This window comes from Varanus komodoensis, unplaced genomic scaffold (assembly GCF_004798865.1).
Source record: "Varanus komodoensis strain SLA01 unplaced genomic scaffold, ASM479886v1 scaffold5, whole genome shotgun sequence".
NCBI classification, from domain to species: Eukaryota; Metazoa; Chordata; class Lepidosauria; order Squamata; family Varanidae; genus Varanus; species Varanus komodoensis.
Genome location: NW_025336087.1, coordinates 51,029,032 through 51,053,882, shown reverse-complemented (window position 1 = coordinate 51,053,882; position 24,851 = coordinate 51,029,032). Strand labels below are relative to the sequence as shown.

Here is a 24,851-nt window from a genome sequence, read left to right as displayed (position 1 = left end):
ACACAAAACTAATAAAACTTTCCTGAAGATTGAAAGTTTCATATTAACAAACATATGAGCAATTCTTCATAATTATCCTAAACTAATTAACCAAGTATTTGTTAGTGTTGGTTACAAGCTGGGGTGTGATGGAACTTCAGGTGCTTTATTGCTGAACCACTTATTGAATATAGCACAACCAGCTATATCCATTTGATACACATACCTATCTTAAGAAATAATTTCTTTTTATACCTGAAATTAACCTTATGTCTATGAGTCTCAGGACTGTAAAAGGACTGAGAAAAGGTGAATGTGTTTTGATTCATGGTTGTCTCTAAAGACAAATTCTAATCTTTGTGGTACTTTTGATAGCCAGCCCAGCTCAGGTGAACATCTGGCACTTGACCATTCAAAAGCAGCGATCTTCATCAAAACACTGACCACCATGGATGTGTAGGTTCAAAACAGTTTTCTTAAGTTGTAGTTGTATTGCTGAAAAATGCATATAAGACACCAGTATCAGAGAAAGAACATATAGAACCTTGACATAAAAGGTCAAGTTAAGTTTATGTTTTGTTCCAATGTTTTGAAAAAAATAAGAGAGACGCATTTGTTAATATAACAAATTATTGGGAAATTCCAGCCTTTCTGGAATATTGAGAAAGTTGTTATCAAACATCTATGCAGGTTACAAGACAGACTAGCAGTTCTACAAAGTTTGCTGCAGCCAGTCACAGAAGTCATAACAATCCTAAATCCATGATGCCCAGTTCCTCCAGAAAACTGCACGTCAATTACTAATAACAAATGGAATGGAAGACGAGCCTAAGGACAAAGGAAGAGAGCTGCAATCCAGACACATGATGAATTTGATATTGTGGTTCAGTGGGCCAAGTTCAATGCTTAGTATCTGCACGAGGGCTGGAACAATTCTGTTATCTTGAAGAGCTACTGCCAATCAGTGTCAACAACAATGGGCTGGATAAACCAATGGTCTGGGTCCAAATAAGGCAACTTCCTATGTTTCTATGTCTTGAGCTTCCAGAGTTTCCTAAAATGCATAAAGATATTATGCATTACATGGAAAGCCACTTCCTGACAAAAACCTTTACAAGCATAATTCCACCTTCTTCAGACTTGTCCAGGATCATCTAAAGCAGGGGTCCTCAAATTTTTTCTAAAGGGGGCCAGTTGACAGGTGCCAGTAGTGGGCTTGGGCCGCCAAGGCAGTGCTGGTGGGGGGGGGGGGCACGGACATGCATGCGAGGTGGGGACGGGGACGGGGCACAGACGGCTTGCTCGTGAGGAGATTGCTTTCTCTGATCAAGTCCAAAACGATATCCCAGCGAGCAAGCTGCCGCTGGGCACGCGCACAGCAAGGCACCAGCTTGCTCACGAGGAGATCGTTTTCTCTGAACTTGTTCAAAATGACATCCTCGCAAGCAAGGTGCGTGCCCCTGGCAAGTGCAAAACCTGTGGTGCGGGCCAGTTAAATGGGCATGGCGGGCCGAATCTGGCCCATGGCCTTAGTTTGAAGACCCATGATCTGAACTATTCAGACAGCAATGTAGTAGCAATATCAACATTTTCTGGCCATTCACTCTCCAAATAAAATTAATCCAAGTTCACATTCCTCTTCCACATGTTTTAACAGAAAGGTGTACCAATTATTCACTTACTTACATTCACTAAGTATCAGCAGGTATAGCAAGACTAGGGATACCCAAGAATGCCCTTTGGGGATGGAAATTCATTGGATTCCCTGGGATCAACTCCTAAGACTCCAGTTTGCTTTGCAGTGGTCCAGAGTCTGAATTCCAGGCCAGTGCTCCCAGAGGACCTCAGAGGGGTTAGGGTTAGAGCCCCATACACTCTGCAAGCAGCATCCTTCTTCTGTGCCCTGCACAGGGAAACCACTGAATTTTCAAAAGAACAGTACAGATAGAACACTCCTGATTCTTTAATTATGGTTTAAATAAGCTCACATGTCTCCTCTCCTGGGTGCAAATTCTCCATTTAACTGTGCTGAATGTTACCGCAGGTTCGCTGATAACCACCTTTTGAAACCAGCTACTACTCTAAGTCTTAACCAGTGGAAAAGGCTAGTGGGGAGATGTGGCAGGGGCAATTTGCCTCCTTTCACACTTAGCTGTTTCTGACACAGTCTTGCAGGCTGTTTCTATACCCTTTATGTGGTCTAAAGGATCAGAGATAAGACTAAGATGTGTATATCGGCCCAATTCTTAAATAAACCCATTAGATCCTAGAAGTTCTGGCAATGTAATGCTTGTGTTCCTTTTTTAATGTTATAATAATAGAGTGAATAATAGAAACATGTTTCTTTTTAAGAACAATTTACACCATGTAACATTTATTTCAACTGAAGTCACTCTTAACCAAAAGTTTCAAGTCCATACAGACTAAAACAAAGGATTAGTTCTGTGTGCTTTCTTAACTTATCAACAAAACTGAAGAGACTCTTTCATTAAGAAAAAGACTTACAGCCTGGACACATCTTTCAAGCCCTAAAAGTAACACAACTGAATTTTCAACTGAATAAAAAGTTGGTACCAAGTAGAATGCTGGCCTTGCTCAGTAACACATTTTGGAACAACAGCAAAAAGATACGAGTGAGGAAAAAAGAGTAGATTCTCCACAAAGTGTACTACTGACACTGAAATCTTTGCTCCCTTGGCAAATGTATTACATTCCCCCAACAAATCAACATTTCTCATGATGTAAAAGCATGTACACTGCTCACAGAAAGGACTAAAGAAAGGTCAGAAATGGAAAAAGAATGGAAGTAAATTAGTAGATTTGTTTTGTGTTTGTGTAGTATTTTCTATGTATCCATTTCCTTCCTTACCCTTACACACTGCACCATGAACATATCCTGATTTATGCTGTGCATAAACAAAACTCATACATACAGACTGCTCATTTACTAACCATTCCCATACAAGCAAATGAGACTGCTCATTTACAACCATTCCCATTCTAATGGCGTACATTTCCTTTTATTAGGTTTATCTTTAAATGTTCTGGCCCAAGTTACCTGTAGAACTTTCCTGTTGCCAAGGCTGTTAGGCTGGCAACCATGAGACAGGGACTTCTTGGTAGTGGCCCTACTCCTCTGGAATTAGCTGACATTAGGAGTTTCTCAGGCTTCTTTTTGCAGATTTTCAGGAATGCTTTGAAGACGCAGCTATTTCATTTGCTGTTCATTAAGACTGTGATCTGCTGGTTCTAGATAACTTTGTTTGTTTTTATTAGTAACCTTTGTTTTATTGAACCTTTAATGAAAATTCACTGATTTAATGTTATGTCTGTTTTGTATGGTTTTTATCTTTTATGCTGCCTTAAAGGGGTTAATCTTTAAAAGAGGTCTAAAATAATTTTAATAAAATTATAAAAATCTACTTTTGAGGATAAACTGGCAAAACAACATTTTGCTCCTCCCCAAAAATCTAAGTTTATTTTTAATTTGCTGGCACACCGTATTTCTGTGACCACAGTACCATGTAAAAAGACAATTCATGTTGAGATTTAGCGTCTCAAACATATACAGGTATAATTTCATAAAGACATTAAGACATTCATGAATTTTCAAGAAATGCAATTACTAGGCTTAGGCCCTGGCTACCTAAAGGACCACCTATTCTCATATACACCTGCCTGCCCATTAAGTTCTGGGCAGGAGGTCCTTTTAAAAGAGCCATTCCTTAAGGAGATAAAGGAGATGGTAAATAGAAGAAGGGCCTTCTCAATGGCTGCCCCTTAACTATGGAACAGGCTTCCCAAAGATATTTGCCTGGAGTCAACTTTGTTTTCATTTCAGTGCCAAGCAAAGACATTTCGTTACTATGAATATGTTAAAGTCGTAAATCGTTATTTATTTTTGATACTTTTGTTCTGCTTACTTCGTATAAGTGTGATTTCTGTTGTTAAAAACATTGTAATTTTAATTGGTTTTATTGTTGTTTTTAGTATTTTACTGTAAGCTGCCTACAGAATCTATGTGGATTAGTGGGCAACATACATATTTTCATTTTATATATATATAAAAACACTCCATCATCTAACAAACCCAGACTAACACAAATCTTTATTAGAATTTGATATATATAACAATTTTAGCTAAAACCAGGGCTTTTTTTGTCATAGAACGCACCAGAACGGCATTCTGGCACCTTTTTTCCAATGGATTTTACGAAGTGATTTTGAATTGTAGCAGATCAGCAGCAAACATCATTAACATAGTGCCTGCTGGGGGGCTGCTTTTGTGTCTGCTATCTGATAGTGAGATAATGAGGGCACTGCTCGGCTTGGGATGCTGCTCTGCTGCTCCTGCTCGGCTTGGAATTGGTGTGTGTGGTCGCGCGCTTACTGCCGGTGGCGACATTGAGTTCCAGCGCCTTTTTTTTTTTTTTTTTTTTTACAAAACAAGCACTGGCTAAAACTAAGATTATGTATAAGTTACTGCTAATCAAATAAATAGCAATCCATGTTATCCCATAGAGGCTACTACAAGATCATATGCCTAAGGAAAAAAATATTGCCTACAATTCTAAACAGCTGCGAGTACTCAGTCTGAGGCTTAATTTCTATTAATTATGTGGCCACAGTAGCTTTCAGCACACAATTATGTCTGGCCAAAGAACATGTACAGAAACTGAGAGTGAGGAACCCCTTTCCTGGCACTCCTTCCTAAGCAGGGCCATGTTATGTCCATATAATCAGTGGTGGCTGGTGATGTGGAGCACTGGGAAGAAAGAGGTCACAGATGCAAAATCAATGCCCTTACTGGCAGCACGTATGCTGCAGCAGCACAGACATAAAGGAGGCCTGTAGTTTAGTGGTAGAGCACATTCTCTGCATGTGAAAGTTGCAGATTCAATCCCTAGCATTTCCAAATAGGGCTGTACTGCTGATAGCTGTCACTGAAGGAACTTAATCTGCAATTTTGAGGACATGTCAATCCAGTTTATGGCAACTTCCTACGTTCCTATGGGTGACAGAAGTAAGTACAGTACAAGCACCCAGTACAAGCTCTGGCACAATTGAATAATGCTAGCAGCTACTTTTCTTTCTTCTTACAGTTATTTGAATCCAACCTACTATTACTGGAAAGTGGCCATATAGGTCAGTTCTGCCTTCACGCCAAATGAAAGTGCACTGCAGTTTGACTTCTACCTATAGAACCACAGTAGCTTTCTATGTTCCTAAGGGGTGACTGGCTCTTATTCATGCTCAGACGGGAGGTTTTTTCCTTGATGGGCGTTCAACTGTGTTGAAATTCTCAGGTGATCAAGACCCTTTCTGCTCCAATCAGATAATTTGCGAATACTGTATCGGCTAGGATTCTCTGAAAAATGTGAACATCTGAACAGACAAAGGTTTAAATTTTAATGATCTATTGGAACCTTTCACTTTCCGGCATGCCCTTCAATCTCAATGCTGTTAAATATACAAGGCAATGAAAATAGAACCATAATGCCTTTTTGAGCTTCTAAAGAGATTTGTGATAATTTCCCTGAGAAATATGACACACAATAATTAGTAACTGACTACATGAGAAGAAACTGTCTGCATCCATTTAGGAGGTGTTTTGAAAAGAATGTTTAGTTTGGCATTAGCTTCCATGGACTATAATGCACTCTATCAGATGCGTGGAACATTATGGAGAGTTTCAGAAATGAAACAGGCAAAGATTTCTGATGCAGATACACATTACTTTCACAATAATTTAGGTTTCTGCAAAGAGGCTTCACGTTAATCTCTGAATAGTTACATGAACTATAAGGAGTCTACCTGACTTGAAATACAATGAAGAAACTTATTCTGTATCAGCATAATCTTTCCTTCTAATTAGCAACTTTTTGGTGCTATCAGCAGTACAATAAAATGGGGCTATCTGTAGGCAAGACAAGGATTTCTGTAAATTCAGACATGCTTTTCAAAAAGTTTTAAATTAAGAAGAAAAAAAGTCACCCAACCAAAACTGAACTGCATTGTTCTCCAGAAAATATGGATTACGAGCAGATAGGAAACAACAACATACATACATACATACATACATACATACATACATACAGGAATTGTCCTAAAAAAAAGCAAGAGGGAACTGGCTTCATCAAGGCCCTTACAGTATCCTGGCTTCAGGATACCACCTATACAGATGCTATTAGCTATTTAGAGCTCTGATGACTTCGAAGGTAAAATAGTCCAGGGCATAGCGAAGTAATCAGAAGCAGGAAAGAGTTTTTGCCAGTTCTACTTCATCACCCTTCCCAGAACTCAGAAGCTAGCAAGAATCGATGACATGAGATTCGCCGAAGCAAAAGGGGCAAAGAGAATGGCAAGTCTGTAGGAGAGACTTTGTTGCACGCAGTACAACTGTGAAACAGAGCCTTGAGCACCATTTTGTCTACCTGACAAGGCATAATGAAGAGGGATTACCAGTTATACTGCCTAGAATGCCCATTGTCAAAGTTAGTTTTAAATTATATTGTTTTGAACAGAATGACATAGAATGAAAAACAAATTGCAAGGTAAGTAAGAGAAAAACTTTCCAATGTGCCAGTCGAAGAAGAACTAAGGTCTTGGTGGGAGCCCCACCCTCACGCTAGTCACATCAGGGTCCAGACTCCTGCCGAATACTAACTAATCAGCTTTAGAATCTTCCCAAAAACTGCTCCACACATGCTCAAAGAGCCCATATGTGTGATGCCTGGGAGCACAAAGAATAACAATTTATCTTGAAAAGAAGGGTAAAACTGGGCCAGGGATGAACACTGAAGGTATGCATCTCTCCCCCAACCCCAATACAAAAGGAACCCTTGCATACACTGTGAGCGGGGGGAAAGTAAAAATAGCTTTCACACAGACAGTGTATTGCTCAAGTTTTGAGCTACTTTAGCAACTTTGGGCTCACTTAGTTCCAAATCTCATCAATCGGAGCTTAGCAGTCTTATTCTGTGATGCTAAGGGTGTGTGTAGGGGGTGTGGGTGTGTCCCAATTGCTTATTCCCTCCTCACTCTCTTGTGTGGAATTCCTTTTGCTTTCCCAACCTGTATTTCCCTACTCATACAAAAAGGAATATATACAACATACCCTAAGCCACTGTTTCTCTGTTAGGGCATCGCTGTAGTCCACATCCCTGCGCTGGCGGGACCCTCTGCCAAATATTTTCTCCTCCTCTTCTTCACATGTAAGCCTTTCAACTTCAGCATCATCTTTGATTATCCAGGATGGCAGGTCATCTTCCTCCATCAAGCGTGGTTTGCGTTTTGGATTTCGAGCATCCTCCCTGCGTCGGTCCATGTCCATTCGCTGTGTGAGCAATAAGAATGATAATTAGGAAAATTCCTAGAAAATTATATTCTTAAGTTTGCTAGCAATATTAAAGTTATTTCAACTTTTGGACCATGTTCTACCATATGTTTTTTACCTCAGTGAAGTTACCTGCAATGAATTGTTATCAAATAACAAGCCTTGAATTGAAATAGAATCTGAGAAGCTGAGTATCTGGAAGATTTAAGTTAATGGGAAACATAGTTCATCAGCATGTCTGAAAATTATGATTTAATGGTGTCTAGCATATATATTACTCCTAACATGAATTCAGGTAGTGAGCGCCAACTGTAGCTGAAATGGGGCCAATGGGAAGCAATTCCCAGGGAAACTCTGAGATTACAGATATACAAAAAAAGCTTTTTAAAAAGTCCAGTGAAACTGATCATGCTCAGAATCCATGGTATGTAGAGTGACACTTGGAAAAGGAAAATAAAAAGGTGAAAGGGATGGGGTGGGGATGCAGCGGAGAACAGTGGAAGCCCCTGATTGGACATAGAGGCTGGCTGGAACCCTGAACAGCAGCACTTTTTTTAAAAGGGTGGATGCACTGCACCATTATACTGCAGGGCCCATATTAGCATGTTTGAACACTAGTTTTCACCAGGTTTTTACTAATGTGATGTAATGTTACTAAGAGGTGCTAGAGCTTTATTAAGTATTTGTCACAACACTCAACTTTCCCACAAACTATTCTAAGTCCTTGCCTGCCAATGGCCCAATTTACGCATAAGTTTAAGCAGGATTTAGCATTGCATATACAAACCGAATATGTCTATGTGAAGCTTGTGCAACCCACACTTCCCCTGCACAGATGGGGAAAATAAGTGTAGTTTCATTTTACCAGATTCCTGCGCTTTAAAAGAAATTCTAGTCAACAAGCCAACCTCAAACCCTGGTGTGTTTTCCTGTTTTGTTTAGAGATTCCTTGTTTGTTCTTCGTGTTGAGTGCAGACCAGCCCTGTATCGGTATGGCATTTCATGCAGTTTGGACACCAACCTCCCTCCCAGTGCTTTGCAATAATCACAAAGCTACAGAATTTCAGCTCTGATTCTGAAATTCTACCTGCTGATACACTTAGATTTCCTATTACAGACTTCAAAGGAAACATTTTAAAGAAGTTTTTCTTTTAAAAAATAAATGAACTGAAGACTTGGATTGCTTAATAACTAAGAAAGGTATAGTGGAGTCCAAATCCCTTTGCAACATAGACTAATGATGACTAATGGTACCAAAAATGTGCAGATTAATAATTCAAAAGATATTATTCTTTTAATGGAGGTGTTTGAATTACTCTTTACAAGACATGAGCTTAACTTGAAAAATTGTAACATTTTCTTGAAAAATTGTAATAGCATACATTCCTGAAAGACTGCTTGAGAACAGTATCATTCATATGTATTTCACAAATTGATCAACTAAAGGCTGTAAGTTTTAATTAAATAATAAAAATGAAGATGAGGATTTGTTCAGTCCCATCCCAAAATTATGTATAGCCGGCATTCCTTCATTATGGTCATCCAATTGCAAAGTATGAATTCAACCTACAACAATGCTAAGACATGTAAATACTTGTGAATGCTTAGGGCACTCCCAATTACACATGTGATAAGGTCACCAGGACTATATTGTGTTATCATTTTTTCTCCTTCCCTATATTGATAGACAGAGAATTATGTTTATTTTTAGAGGCATTAAAAACATTTCATTGAAGAGGTCCCCTCAACAGGAAGGAAGCCTCATTGCCCTTTGTAGAGCAACGTTTTCCTGTTTGATATGGAAATGACCCCAGCGGAGCAGCAGACTGTGATACTAGTAGGATTGAAGACATCCAAATAACTGTTCAGTAACTCTCCACACTGCTAAGCTGATGGGGTTTACTGGGAGGTAGAAGCGTTCCTTCCCTTTGATTAGTTTCTCAGGCAAAACCCAGTCCCTGTTCATTCCTTAGCCAATTCCTCATTTGCTTCCCTTCCTCATCAGTCTGCCATTCTTAGCCCTTCTTAGCACTATTCATAAATAATTATACATTCTGTATGTTTTAAGACTGTGATTATATGGTTCTTTATTTTTTGCTGCTTTTTAAAGTCTTCTTTAAAAATGTAATTATTATTGTAGTGTTGTTTTAATTTGCACTGTGTCCTTATAGTGTAAATTTTAATCAATTACTGCTCTTAGAGTGAAATGCATTGTTTCTTGGTACAGCTGCTTCTTGCTTTGCTTTGCTTTGATCAAGCTCTACAGCTGAGAAGCAGCAGACAGACAGGAGTAGACAATGGACAGAGCAGACGAAGGAGAGTTAACTAGTTGGGTTAGCAACTGAGCAGGTGCCACAGCAACCTCTTGTGGCACGTAAGAAAAAATGCATTCTAAGGCTTCCTGTCAATCCACCAGACAGGTGAATGCTTTATTTCACACTGGTTGTGTACAAAGCTGCAAAACAGTTCATGGGGTTCACACTGAGTGAAGTTGATAGAGACATTAGCAAGTAAAGATCCATTTGTCTCCCTACACTGGGGTCAACACAGAGGTTACATTTTCAAAATAAACTTGTAACATTTTACAGGTTCAAATGACATCTTTTCCACAGAGCAATTTTATGGCTTTCTTGCAAAGGTGGTTTGCCCAAAAATGTACCTATACTTACTACATGGCCCATCCAAAGGAAGCTACTGAATTTGGTTAAGGAAAAGAATGTCCTAGAAAGGACACAGCCATGCAAACAGTTATCTAGTACAAGCTGCTCTTGCAAAGTTCTTATTATCAGCATTTTAAGAAGCTGTAATGGAATTTAATCACTAGATTTGAAATTGAAATGTGAAGTTAATCAAATGCAAAAGAAATACACTGTATGGTATCATTACCATGAAAAGTTCAAATTCTTCTTCATGCCGTGCAATCATCTGATTCAGCGTTTCATCATCAGGAACTTCATCTTCTTCCTACAGATAAAAAGGAAAAAATCTAAGTTTATAAATACATGTGCCTAGGTAAAGATACATGCCTATAGAACTTGTTGAGACATGAGTAGACAATATTAGGAGTATGCACTGACAAGAATTTTCAGTTCCATCCCTGATTCAGAAAACAGAACACTGAGGATTGGACCAATTGGGAGAGTAGCTCACTTTGACTCTAATCTGAACATCAGTTTGGAAATCCAAATTCTCTTACCTCCCATTGACTATCACTGGAAATCAACAGAGAACTATAGTATCTTTTCTTGTTATATAGGATGAAATTTGTGTGTTTTTATGTAGGTCTAAATCCAATTTTAGGATCTTGATCAAGTTTAAGAGCTAGTTATAAAATTACATTTATTTTATTTTATGCAATATTTAATTGCATTTAATATTTAATTTATTTTACTCATTTGCAAATTTTAATTTAAAAAACCTAAAACTGGAAACTTGACTATTCTGCCCAGCCCAATATTCTATCTCACTACAAGTTTTTAAGGAAAGCACAAGAAAGCTCCGTCCTCCTCCATAAGTAAATACCAGATATCTGGATTCCACATATCCTCATGTAAGAGACTTAACAATTAGAGACACATTTTCAGATACATTGAGAGACACATGTTGAGGCAGTGAATATACTTCTATATTAATACCTTAAAACAAGTTTGTATAATACCTCATTTTCTTCTTCATGTTCCAATATGGCCTGCAGAAAAGCCCTGCGTTCATGGCTTGAAGACTTCTGATCAAACATGCCAGCCTGAATAACTTTCTGATCCACATTCAGTTTATACTTGGCAGCTGCAAGAATTTTTTCTTCCACACTGTTCACTGTGCATAGTCGTAGGACTCGAACTTCATTTTGCTGTCCAATTCGGTGAGCTCTGTCTTGTGCCTGCAAGTCCTGTGAAAAATGCATTAGATACAATGTATTGAGCCTCCTGCAGTCACAGAGTGGTTGTTCAAAGTAAAACACCACCACAATTTTTATATATACAATGATAATACGCTAAAGACCATAATGCTAATTCAGAAACTACTTAAATGTTTCAGTTGCATGGCATACCAGCACCTGTTTGCTCCTGTAGGTCTAAACAATCAAATTCTGGTGCCCAATTATTTACGTTTTAAGCTTCTGTAAGTAGGCTACAATGATATTTTGATACTAATTAGACTTGGTTCAAGACTACATTACACATCAAGGAAAAAATTATTTTAGATTCTCCTTGTGTACATTCATTCCATAACAAGTTTTCTGATCTTCTATGGAGGTGGGTCAGGGTCAGCCATATCTCAGGCCTTAGGGGCCATCTCCAGGTTGCCCACTTCTGTAAGTACATGCACCCCGGATGAAGTACTAACATTAAGCATCTCTTGAGGATGGCAACTATGTTTTAAAAGTGTGAGTCAAAGGGGATGAGTCCACACGAACTTTCAGAAGTTTTTTGGATCCAGCCCAAGGGCTCAACACAGATGATTTCACCATCCACATGAGGCTAAATACACTGACATACCATCTTTTCCTTATCATTCATTTAAACCAGAACAAAAAGCTTGTATGAGAACAATCCTTTGTTAACTTTTGAAATATGGAAAGAGAAGAAAATCCATATAACAAATACACAGTGTATAGTGATCAATAAATAACCTGATGGGGATTCCAGTCACTGTCAAAAATTATGACAGTATCAGCTGCCTGAAGGTTCAGACCCAGACCTCCTGCTCTTGTGCTTAACAGAAAGATGAAATACTGTGAATTAGGCTCATTGAACTTCTTCAGAAGAGCGGCTCGATCCTCTGATTTTGTTGTTCCTGAAAAGAGAAGCCAGTAAAATGGTATGTATCATTTCTAAGTGTCTCAAAGTGTCCTATCAAATTTCCCCATATCTCCTGGAAACCACTGGAATAGTGCAGTTACAACTCAGATAATTTTCACTGCTTTACACTGAACTTAGTTGGGATCAACTACAGTTGGATTGGAGTCTTTACTCCTTTGTTAAAAGGTCTTACTGGTGAATTTTAAATAACCAGAAGGTATACACATCAATTTCCAAGTTTTTCCACAATATTTGTTCTGCTTTGAAAGAGTTTTAGGATATGTTCATGTTGGAAGGGTAATGCATTCAAAGATGCTAGCCCAGATTGCATGTAGTAACAGTTAAGCCCAACCAAGCATGTTTGCTGCATACTTCCCATGACTTGTTGCCATGATGTGCAAATCTGGAAAGCTAAGCTGTTGAGGAGAAACAACCCAGAGCTTTAAGTTAGAATAAAACTCTGAGCTTTTTTGGAGGCATTCCTGGGATGTTTTGTAAACTGGAAGTGGGCAAGTGGTCAGGAGACAGCTCAGTCCCACATCCAATCACAATTACCCATTGTTTAAACAACCAATGCGTAGTTGTTATTTGGAAACCATGTAACTATGCAGATGTAAATATATTTGCTTGCTACCTTTTAATGGATTAAAGTAATGCAGGATCTTTAAAATTACAAGGTTTCAAAGCAAATATCATAATATGAGGGGGCCCATCTCTTGCTCAGTACAGGTTCCTCAGACTAGATTCATTGTGACAAAGGAGTGGGGAGGGAGCAAGAGCCACCCTGAGGATGGAGCCAAAAGCTTATTGAAAGGGAGAGACACAGAAGTTTCAGTTTGGATTCACCCCTTTACATGTTCATGTGCTTCTCCCTCTACTTTTGTAGATGGCAATTTAAAGTTTATACTGTTCAGTAACCAGTTAAGTTTCAATTTAAGTATTTTCAATTCAAATATTTCATTTTGAGATTGTTAAACAGGAGTAAAAGGGAGAAGGGACCAGCTCACAACAACAGTTAAGGAAATTCAGCTTAGAATATAAGCGAAATAAGCAGACGGTTTAGCTGCTATAGATGAAAGCACAACTGAAACATGAAGGTCTCTTTTACCAAGTCAAAGTGAACTTTGGAGTGAAAGCCGGCACTGTTCAATAATTATCTATGACTCTCCCAAAGAACACACATTTCTATTGGTGAAATCAAGGAGAGAACATTTCTGAAGTCATAACCAAACAGAGAAAAAAGCAGGCAATTCAGTAAAATGCATGGAAAGTCTGAAAATGTGTGCCTTACACAATCACAAACTGCTCAGCACTTCTACCTTCTATAAAGAAGGCCAAATGAATAAAAATAGGCAGAAAGAAGTATGAGATCAGTGTTAGAATATGACTGAATAAAGATGGTTGAAGAGGAGAGCTTATAAAAATCTTTTAAATGCTACCACACTAAGCCTATTTAGTAGGAGGCATGTTCCACTTTGAACATGCTTAGAATTGGCTTGGTACCTCTATCAGTAATCATAGAATCATAGAATAGTGGAGTTGGAAGGGGCCAAGAAGGCTACTGGGTCCAACCCCCTGCTGAGTGCACATGTTTAGAGCACATGTTATAAACATCTTAAGGGAAAAAGAGAATGAGGAGTTCCTTTTTCTAATTCTTTATAGTTTGGGGTCTTTTTAAAGCCCATTTTTTGCAGATGGGAACAACTGCTGTCCTCAAAAAAGGCAGTGCAGAGCAAAGATGACTGAAGGGAATTAACAGTGTTGCACTCTCATCCCACAGCGTGATCTCCAATGTAAGCCATCTATTAGTAGTTATCAGAAACCAATGGATCTCCACTAGGCCAAAACTGTTACTTTTTCCAGAAGTATTTTGTTTTGCTTAATGCAGGGTGTAATCCTATCAAGAAGAGCATGAACTTCTGAATTGGAAAGGTCACCTTCATCCACAGCAAAGCAAGGGGTAATCTCTGCTCGCCCATTCTTTCTGCTTTGCATTCCTGCTTCACAGACATTTTTGACTAATGACAATAGAGAAGTAGGAAAGGAGGCTGGAGCATCTTCATTTTGGAGCATTTTTCCATTCTGGCCATTCAGGTCTCCTCCCCCACTCTACTTCCTCTTAACTTTTATCTGAATTGGTATGGTTCTTTCCTCACCAACTATGAGTGGGAGCGAGAATTAGAATCTTTGTTGAAGTGCTGTTTCTCATGTTGGAGATGGGAATCCAAAGTATCCTGTGATTCCCCCAGACAATGTCTGGAGGTCACGAAATCTCTCCCATATTCCTCCAAAATATACATTTGCTACTGAAGGAAGATGAAAAAGCAGTATTTCAATTTCAGTTAGAAACTGAAGGTGATTATTGTTAAGGATACAGGGAGAAAATGTTGCAGAAATTAAATGAACTCTATCTATATTCAGAACAAAAAAGTCCCTTTAGTTAAATAACTCATCCCAAGAGAAAAATAAACAGCCATGCAATTCATATGATTAATTTTTAAAATCATATTTAAATACCGTATTTCTACAAGAGCACTACTTTAAGAACTATAAAACATTTCGCCAACACTGATTAATTAAGCCTCTCATGTCATTTTAGGAAAAATATCTAGGCACCATCTACTGCTAAAATAGATTTTGAAAGTAAATTAGTTCTATTGAAATTGATCAGGCTTCAGCAGTTAAATTCACAAACAAAAAATCTTGTTCAAGGGAACAAATCATTAGTGTTAAGGATTGAACTGTTACATGCTTTTCAGAAGAAACTGAATTGGGCCAGCTCAGAGAGATATTCAAATGAATGTTCTTTCCATAATGGACTTTTTCTGAACTGAGCATACTGTTTTAACTTAACTCTATAATATCATTTGGAAAACCTGTCTGAAACTAAAACTCAGCTGTACTGCATGAAGGACTATGAAAAGACAATTCTACATCGGCAAAGGACTTCTTCCAGATTAGCATTTTGTAAATACACCCTAAAAGTGATACAATAGAAGGAATACTTAATATTTATATAGCATTTTCACATGTTCAAAATATTCATTTCAGTAATGGTGACAACACCACCATAGCAAAGTAGGTCAGTATTTCCTCCAGAATGCAGAAAGGGGAGCTTGCCAAAACTGCATTTCATGAGTTCATGACAGAGGTGAGATTTGAAAAAGTGACTTAAGTGAAACTTTACAGTTGTAACCATTCTATGCCATTAGTGCTATATCACCAGTGCATAAAAGGGAAAGCACCTCTCTGTCCCAGACCATTAGTTGGCAACTAGTGGGGAGAAACAGGTATTTGAGAGATGGAGGCACCTGACTAAATACAACAGGGTCAATGACTACCCTATGCTGCAATTTATTTCCTGAGCTTCTTTCATCTTGGACATTACCATCAAGCCGTAGGTATGCAAAGTTTCGAAAGGCAAAATAGTCCTCCATAATAGTCATGAGTGATGTCATTTGACAGAAAAGAAGCACACGGTGGTTAGTGGCTCGCAACTTTGGGAGAATTCGGTCAAGTAGCTCAAACTTCCCTGAGGCTCGATAAAGCTCGGCTCTGTGAAGAAATAAACATTGTATTCAGCAATGCTACAATTGTGCTTATGAGAAGCCTAAAGAGACAAGTAACTTGTCCAAAAGTTTGAGTATAAGACAGATGTGAGATCTGATCCACAACATTCAGGACAGCTCCTTTACATGCACAATTTTCAGCACCAGCATTAATTTATTTCATAGTGATCTCACTTCTGAGTAAAAAAAAAAATTGTGTCCATTTAACTTTAAAGAGGCAAGTGCACTGGTGCCTGTTGGGACTACTTTTGCCTATCCTTTGACCAGATTATACACTACAGAAAAGGTAGGAGGAAGGTCTGTCTTCAGATGTTTTGTAGTTCAAGTTCCAAAAGTCTGCCTATATAGGATCAAAAATGTTGGGAGTTGAAGTACAACATATCTGGAGATCTACTTTTTGTCCACCCCTGCTCTAGATGGTATTAGAGAATAAATTTAAACTCAATTTAAACCTTTCTATTTAAAATGTCATTTTAATTTCTAATATTATTTATTTAATTTACTTCTTTGGCCAGGATGTCTCCAATTATATTGTTTTTATATTGTTATTATTTATTCATTTTTGTGAGCGCCCCAAGGCTTCGGCAAATGGGGCGGCATAGAAGCTTTCTAAATAAATAAACAAATTGCTCTTGACACTGAGAAAAGTAACTAATAAATGGACAAAATAATCTTGGATAAGTACACAGAAAAAGAATTACCCATTGATGACACCATTTGAATAGCCCAAATGTTCAGCAAAGGATTCCTGCAAAATGGTAACAGAAAATTATTTAACACCCAGTAGAATTAAAAATGCTCACAAACCTTAAATACAGCTTTGTATACCAAATGTTATAATATTTAAAATAATGGATTTTAAGAATAATATTTTTCTTATGAATACGTGAACCACATTATAATATAGCTATTTTATGTGGATTAACTGGCAATTTGCTTGCAAATTGTTAAAAAGGCTGAATTAATAAATAAGGGATTAATATAAAACTTACTTTGCCACAACATTCTAAGTTAATAATGTATGAACATTTTCATATAGAATAAATATATTCCTTGTAAAAAAAAAAAAGAATGGTTCATTAATGCAAAAGTATTCTCTTGCCTAAATGATTGCATTCACACATAACAGTAAACCAGAATTACTGAGTTATCCTGGGGTTTTTTTGTGAAAAAAAAGTGTGCTGGTTCACATAGCTTGTTCACTCCCACTTTGCCCTTGCTTCACATGAACAGTCAAAATAGACAAGAAAAGGAAAGTTTCATGTGGCATCTAAAACCAGGGCTCTTGATTTGTTGTTCCAAAAAAGCTAGAATTTATGAGATACAAACACTTGCTATTTCTTGTTGGTTACACCATCTTGAGCAAAGTGAGAGCACACAAATTGCACTAAATGAGGATAAGCCAACATTTTTTGTTCATCGTTATTTGCAAATGCAGTCACTATATCTTCTCAAATGTTTATGAAAGGGGCTTTTTTAATTGGGGTGGAAGAAACTGAAAAATCTTCTGTGTCACACTGTGTGGAACAATACAATAAGCTTCTTGAAAAGGGCCAAGAATTTGACTGCAGGAAAATATTTAGGCATCACCCAAAATAAACTTTTCCTATTGTTCTATGATTCTAATCTATGTTGGATCAATATTGAGATGAATTTTGCATTGTTCTCAAAGTAAAGTAACGGGATAAAATATATTTGGGTAGTAGTAATACTGCTGAGCTCACATGAATAAAGTATTAACATAAGATTAACATTTGAGTTAAAGAAGGATTACAGCTGCAACAATGCACAATTAGTGGTTTAAAAAAAATTATCAACCATTTGACAAGCCCTTTCTGCATACTATATTACACCCTTCCCCAGCTTGATACCCTCCAGATGGGAAGTCGGGACTACAACTTCATGCCCCATTATTGCCATGCTGGCTGAGGCTGAAGAAACTGAAATCCAAAATATCTGGACGCCACAAGCCTGGAGAAGCCTGTCAGTTATTGTCAGGACCTACTGCATGGTTCACAGTGCAAATGCAAGTGCCTGCAGAACCAGGAGTAAACTTGAAAAAATCGGACTCCATGTGAACATGCAGTGCAGCTGGAAGGCTCTAAAGAAGGCTCCTCTGCACTGCTGTGTTTTGCCACAGCAACATGAGTGTTTGTGGTGGGTGCTTTGTGTTCCTGATCCTTCCTCCAGTCTTGCCTTCAACCATTCCTTGACTCCTGCCTGCTCCTGACTCTGCTCTTGCCTCTGGTCTGACCCTGCCTCGCCAGGTACCTTATCCTGGCCTTCACCTCTGGTTTTGTCTTGCTCCTGTCAGCACCTGACTATGTCTTTGCTTCTGGACCTGCCAGGATCTGACCTTGTTTGTTCCTGGCTCTGCCTTCACCTCCGAAACCGTTTTAGTCACCCAGTAATTTAATGTTTAAAAAAATAATTTTGTTTTACTTCAGTTGTGGGTTATTAGTTTTATTAGTATTATTATTGTTTGGGGTATTATATGATATTTTGTAGTGTTGTATTTATGGAATTTTGTTGTAAGCCATCCAGACGCATAGTGATTGGATGGGGTAGATATATTCCAAAGAAATAGATAGATAGATAAGTAAACTTCCAAGTCTTGCTGGGTATCTGCACCTTATTTGTTCCCAAATCGGTCTTTGCTTTTAGTCTTGCTATGTCTTGATGGTTATTGCTCATTCCTGCCATTGCCTTTACCTCTGGCCATACTCTATTAATGCCAAGATCTCCATTCACTTCCACCTCCTGTGATTCCAGTCAGACACACCTGCCACCTACACCTGGGACCTGACAAGTACATTTTGTTTCATCTTCATCATTTCTAAACTGGTTCACAGCTGAAGCTTTGTGGGTGGTGCATTAGTAAAAGGAGCTACCAAGAAGAAATGCAGGGCTAGCCTAGACAGCTGCATCCTTGATCGTTAACATGCATTTGACACATCAAGCAGGCCCAAGTGAGAATCTCACTATATGCCCACTGAGTTGTTTAGCAGCCTTAATTCATTTGGTACCTTAATTCATTTGGTAATGTGGCTTTTGTTGGCAAAGCAGAATGTATCACCAAGTGAATGACTTAAATCACTGAAAAATTGTGATGTCACATTCACACACAGGCTGTTAAACCTATCCCAAACACCTATTTCCAATGCCATTGTTGTAGATTCTTGAAAGAAAGATGTACAATATTTAACAGCTTTTGGCTATTTTAATGAAATAAAATGGCTTGATTTGCAAAGGATCTCAAAAGTGGAAACACAATTTAAGACAGACAGGAACTTTAAAGCAATGGAAATTTATTACTCCATTGCTTTGGTGACACGGAGACAAGTTTCCTTCTTCCCCCATATACAGTGGATTAACACTGTTGCCCCTGTTCACACATCCTCAGAAAGTCACTGAAAGAGGTCCCTTTCTGCATGTGTGTCAGAGATTCTTGCCAAAGGACACCTTCTGTTTGGGCTAAAACACCACAGGCTTACCCTCGATCACATTACCCTCCAAGAAAACAAAAAAACACATGATTGATCTACCTCAATATGTTGAAACATATAAGGGTGATTGCATATTTTTCGCAACTGCATGATGGTATTCATAAGAGTTTTGGCTCCTCCTTTCCCCTGAGGAGGTAACAAGAGAGTAGTCATGAATTCAAGTGAAAATTCTGAAAGGCATGTGTCCACACACCACAATATTTGTATCACCAAATATTTCCTTATTTTAAAATGCATATATCCCATCTATTAGAAATCTAATCTGTTAGATTTTCAAAGCAGCTAAACAACTTTTAAGGCATCAGAACTTCAACAATTAAAAGCATCCTTTCAAGAAACACTAAACATTAAAACATGGAAACGGCAGCAGAATCCCACAATGCAACAATCAAGGATGTAACAAAGCAATTTTATGGTTCCTGAGAAGACACTGCAAGGGCTGAGAGGACACTGCAAGGGCCGTAAATGATTACAAATCTCTCTCACCCACTTCCTGAGGCTGTGGATATACACACAACCTTGTGCAGTGAAAATCCAAGCAAGAATTTACCATCACCCCTGTCATGGAAAGAGCTGCAGTAGCTCCTCTTCTAAGGTCGGAAAGTCGGGGGGAAGAAAAGTGAGTAAAATGGTGTGCAGGGAAAGAGAGAAGTGGATCTGATGGTTTCACAAACCTCTCCATTTTCATCCATAACCTCAGGGAGGTAAGTCACCTCAGAGGCCCTTCTTGTCAAATATGCAAGAACAGGAGGGAAACACACCTTGGCTCCTCCCACACTGCCTGCCAGGGCTTATATGGGTTAGGGAACGAGCAGCAATACCATAGAATTGCACTCTTAATATTCAAAAGACTGAGACAAAGTAAAAATATACAAAATGCCTTCCTAAAAATTACTTTTCCAGTTTTCAGAAGGTCAGCAATGAGGAACTGAGTTGGCCCTGCTGTTGAAAGGCCCAAAAAATATTGTTTATGCCCCCTATTATATATCTGTTTTGAAGACCCAAATGATATAACATGGATAGCTTCCTATTTGTATTAATTAACAGTGTTAGTTTCCCTAAGACATGGAGATTTTAAGCACCTCATGTTGCATCCTTTCAATGTCACCTATTTGTGACAACCTGCGGTTGGGATGTAATGCAATGTTTCTGCCATGTTACTTTTGTCTTCTCTTAAGTCACACTTGAGAAGGATCAACCCTCTGGATTAGAAAAGGTTTATTTGACAAAAGTCTGAAAATATGTATCCTATCCTACATGCTAAAAATCTTCTCACCTTCTTGTCTTTCTCAGAGCCATCAGTAAGCAGGATTCCCTTGGCTTGCATGTGACGGTAGAGAATCTTCTGAAGTGCAGACATATCACACTTTATCACATATTCAACCTAGTATGAAAAAACAAGCAAACAATAATCCAGAGTTTTCAAAATTTCTCAGTATTATAATCAAGGTCCCATGTTTGCTAATATTCTTGGCTTTTATACTTTTGTTTGATTTGTAAACCCTTTACTGCTGACAATGGTTTGGTTAATCTAGACAAAGCTGGGTCCTGTAATCAGGCTTTGCTTCACTTTCATGCTGTCCCTAAAAGCCTGATTACAGAGCCAATAATAAAGAAAAGGATCAATTTCATTACTGCACATAAGATACCTTCTAAAGAACCTTGACAGTTAGAATTGTCTGGGCTCTGACAGATTTTGATGATGAGGTGAATTACTATTGTATATTGCCTGAAGTACAATCAATAGTCAGGTGTCTGATATTTTAAAAATTTTAAATATTTTAAAAATTAGAAAATAATTTAGAGTAACTACATTGATCAGCTTTTAACTCTGTACCAGTGCAAAGGGAATCCAGAGGTAGGTAACCAAAAGATGGACAAATGCCACATTGTATTGCAACAACCATAGAAACCAAAACAATTATTGTAAATAAGTTATTTTACAAGTGAATAGTATGGTTTCCCAATCACTCACAAAGCAGAGACCCAGATCTTGCCCTGAACCTGGATCTAGACCTCTATCACTGCGTTCTCTGAGTTGTTAGTGGATTAAACAGCATAAAGTTATGATTAGTTAAACCAGAATGTGTTGCCATTTGACCCAGCAAATTGTTGCAAATAAGACCTAAGAATCACATGTCTGCTGGACACTTTTACAGCATCATAGAAAACTACAGAGATGCCTTCCCTATACAAACCTTTTCTGGTAGCTGAGATTCAACCTCTTTCTTCAATCTCCTTAGCAAGAAGGGTCGCAGAACTTTGTGGAGACGCCGGATAATCAGAATTGTTTCTTCTTCATTAAGATCCACCTGAAGAATGATCATGAAAAAGAAATGATGTGTCCTTTTAAAAGAATATGAAAACTCATTATTTTAGTATATATAGATTTATACTGAGAATTTAAAGATGCAATAGTATTATATTGAAATACGAACATGGCTACAGCCACCTCTATGAAATACATTGTTTTTAATGTAATCTCTGCACACTTAAATTTAAATAAAGTAGCCTAGTACCCTTTCTCCGGTCATGGCAAATGGGGCATTGAACCACTGTTCAAAGGTGCTGCAACTCTTGAAAATGGTTGGAAGGAGGAAATTGAGGAGAGCCCAAAGTTCTGGCAGTTTGTTCTGCAGTGGAGTTCCAGTCAAGAGAATCCTTCTTGGGGCTACATAATGAGTATTCAACACCTGAGTAAGCTTGCAATGATGATTCTTCATTCGATGGCCTTCATCTACAATCATATACTTCCATCGAATCTAGGAAAACAGAAAAACAGTTAACAATAAACTCAACTCCGTATTTTCTAAAGAAGGTTGGCTCTATACCTACTGTGTTTTATATAGGCTGTAACATCTGCACTGTTTGGTGGGGCCTTTGATAGATCTTAATAGTGTTTAAAAAATAATAATTTGTCACAGCTTTTTCCATTATGCTACTTTTTTAAATTATGTATAACTTTGAGGGAACCAGTAATTATCCATACCCTTAATAATGTTTTAATTCTTTAGGTTTAAAAACATAGCAGACATGCTAAAAATACTGAAAAGTTGGAATCATTTGTTTATACTTTGTGATACTAGAAAACCACAGATGAAATTAAAATGCATGTCATCCCAAGACATGTTAGCTCCCACAACAACAGCATCAGAGCAACTGTTGAAACTCAAAGCCATTTAACACACTGAAAATTAGATGCTGCTGCTGCTATGGATGATGACAGTAATGATAAAAATCTTTGCAAACCAAAACTGTTTGTATTTAAGTAGTCTAGCTCCAAATAAACATTAAAATTTTGTATATGTCCGGTAATCTGCACTGTCTATTTTAATTCAGAAAAAGTATTAAGAAACTAACAAGAGACTTGGATTGGAAAGGTCTATTAATAAGGGTACAATCCACCTTTGCTTCACTCAATGGGAAACTAATTAAGTTTTCATCTGGAGTTAAATTAATCGCCTCTCATATTTACACATGCAACAAATAACTGTATGTGAAATGTTTAAAAATCTTTATGGTTCCATTTACCACCTTTCCAATTGCACAATTTTATCAAAGGATGCAGAACATTAAATATGAATGGAGCAATATTTTTTCACAGCAGAAAATATTTTTTCACCCATCTGCTTAAATAATTACAAAATAATATTTTGATGTTTTTGTTATTTAAGCAGATGGGGGCAAAATCTTACTGGGATATTAACCATTCATCCAGTATGACTGTCTTAAAACAAACTAATAGTGGCAAGATATACACTCATGCTGAAACCATAAATCTCCAATTCTTAAAATTTTCTTTAGTTGAATAGAAGTTGTGAAATATCTAGTGACAGTCTTTAATGGCACCTTTGCATATTGAAGAAATAATGAAAATAGTGACTAATATGAAAATAGGTCTTCCAACTGAGTGATGTGATATAAAGCATTTCCTGATTTTCTAGTTCCTAAGCTTCCTTGTCTGTATAATTGTATCTGTGGATCAAGTACTCTTTCATCAGCACTTAATGATGCCTATATTAGAGATATTTCTAAACCCAACAGACATTACATTTATTGTACTAATTACTGACCTATTTAATTGATGAATATTGATATAAAAATATTAACCACAATTTTGGCTGATAGACTACAAAAAATTCATACAATGTTAGTACAACCGCATTGGGGGGTTCATTAAAAACAGAGTGCTAAAAATCTTGGCTTGGTTGTTGATCTGATTGCATCAAATATATGTAGAACAGATTCATCTGTCATTATTTTTCTATATGCAGAGAATGCCTTTGATAAAAATTACTGAACATTTTTACTACAGTCATACATTTTGGTTTCTTTGAAAAATTTCAGAAATATGTTAAAATTTTATGTTTTGAATTTTATATTCAACCTCAACAGCTTGAGTCAGGGCCAGATTTGTATTTTTATTACTTAAGAGAGGTACCACATAGGAGTGTTCATCAATATTTGATATATGCTTGGAGTCCCTGGCAAGTGCTGACAAAACCCTAACTTCCATGGATCCATGCATAATCCCTTGGAATTTAAACTTTTTATTTATGATGGTGTTTCTTTATTTGCATGTCCAGTCATCTGCTCCAGCTTTGAAATAGACAGTTAAGAATTTTGGATATTTATCTGGCTACTGTATTAACTGGTCAAAGTCTGAGTTGATATCATTTAGCGATATTGTACCCCATGCTGTGCTAGATAACTGGAAACCAAGAAACTGCCCAGAGAATACTTGGGGATACTTCTGTCTAGAGATATACCTCAAATGATTAAGCTAAAATGTATTAAAATTGATTAATGAAATTTCACAGGACACTGATAGATGGACATCTTTAAGGTTAAGTCTATGCGGTAAGATAAATACTTGAAAAATGAATTTAATACCTCAAATTGTGTATGTTCTACATGCCATTTCTTTACATATTTTCAGAAATATTGGCAACTGTTTTCAGGAACTTAATGCTTCACTTTTTAAATTCGCATAGGGTTTCATTTCACCATGAATATCTTCAAAAATGATGCAGCTTTCCATTAAAGAGGGTAAACTCAGCTTTCATGAGCTTTCTTTATGTCATTGTGCTTATCGGTTGATTTGTACTATTATTTTGGTATTTTCCATTCAGATTGGACTTTTCTCCCTTATCAATTTTGAGAGGTATAACACATGCCAATTGTGGGTTAATTGATTTTTTGAATGCAAAATTAACCTTACTGGGAAACCAAGCCTTAAAAGTTGATAATGAAAACACGTGTCTGGCATACTTGGACAGATAAACTGATTTATACTAATATCAGCTTGTAGGTCCCAATAATAACTACTAACCATTTTCTGTTTTACAGATTTCATATGCTTTTTTCCAGCTACAGCTGAATGACAATATATGCAAATAAAACACTTGTTAAAATCAAGGTTTGGTCCTGCTGCTTTTGCAACTTCAGAGCCCCTCTTGTTATTAGGAGTATTGATCAAGGCTGAATAGTCCATAATTCATATGTATAAATATGTGCTACCAGTGAACAAATATGGTAGCCTGACTCTCAAGCAAGAATGGATTGATGATTTGGGAGCATCCGGTTTTATTCAATCAACTTTGCTGGCATCTATTGTGAAAGGGATAGTGGGTTTTAGGTTACATTAATTCAGCAAAAATGG

General features: G+C 37.5%; 1 protein-coding gene across 4 annotated transcripts in view; it reads right to left on the bottom strand.

Moving 5' to 3' along the window:
• Nucleotides 1–24,851, bottom strand: part of SMARCA2 (SWI/SNF related, matrix associated, actin dependent regulator of chromatin, subfamily a, member 2) — a 121,750-nt gene that overhangs the window by 31,645 nt on the left and 65,254 nt on the right. For all 4 annotated transcript variants that reach the window (XM_044446805.1, XM_044446807.1, XM_044446806.1 and 1 more), the window contains 10 exons: nt 21,709–21,951; nt 21,388–21,501; nt 20,466–20,573; nt 19,229–19,315; nt 16,385–16,431; nt 15,503–15,669; nt 11,946–12,109; nt 10,974–11,201; nt 10,202–10,279; nt 7,097–7,315 (listed from right to left, as the gene is read on the bottom strand). In XM_044446805.1, the coding sequence (XP_044302740.1) occupies nt 7,097–7,315; nt 10,202–10,279; nt 10,974–11,201; nt 11,946–12,109; nt 15,503–15,669; nt 16,385–16,431; nt 19,229–19,315; nt 20,466–20,573; nt 21,388–21,501; nt 21,709–21,951 (1,455 nt within the window). The remainder of the gene's footprint in view (nt 1–7,096; nt 7,316–10,201; nt 10,280–10,973; nt 11,202–11,945; nt 12,110–15,502; nt 15,670–16,384; nt 16,432–19,228; nt 19,316–20,465; nt 20,574–21,387; nt 21,502–21,708; nt 21,952–24,851) is intronic.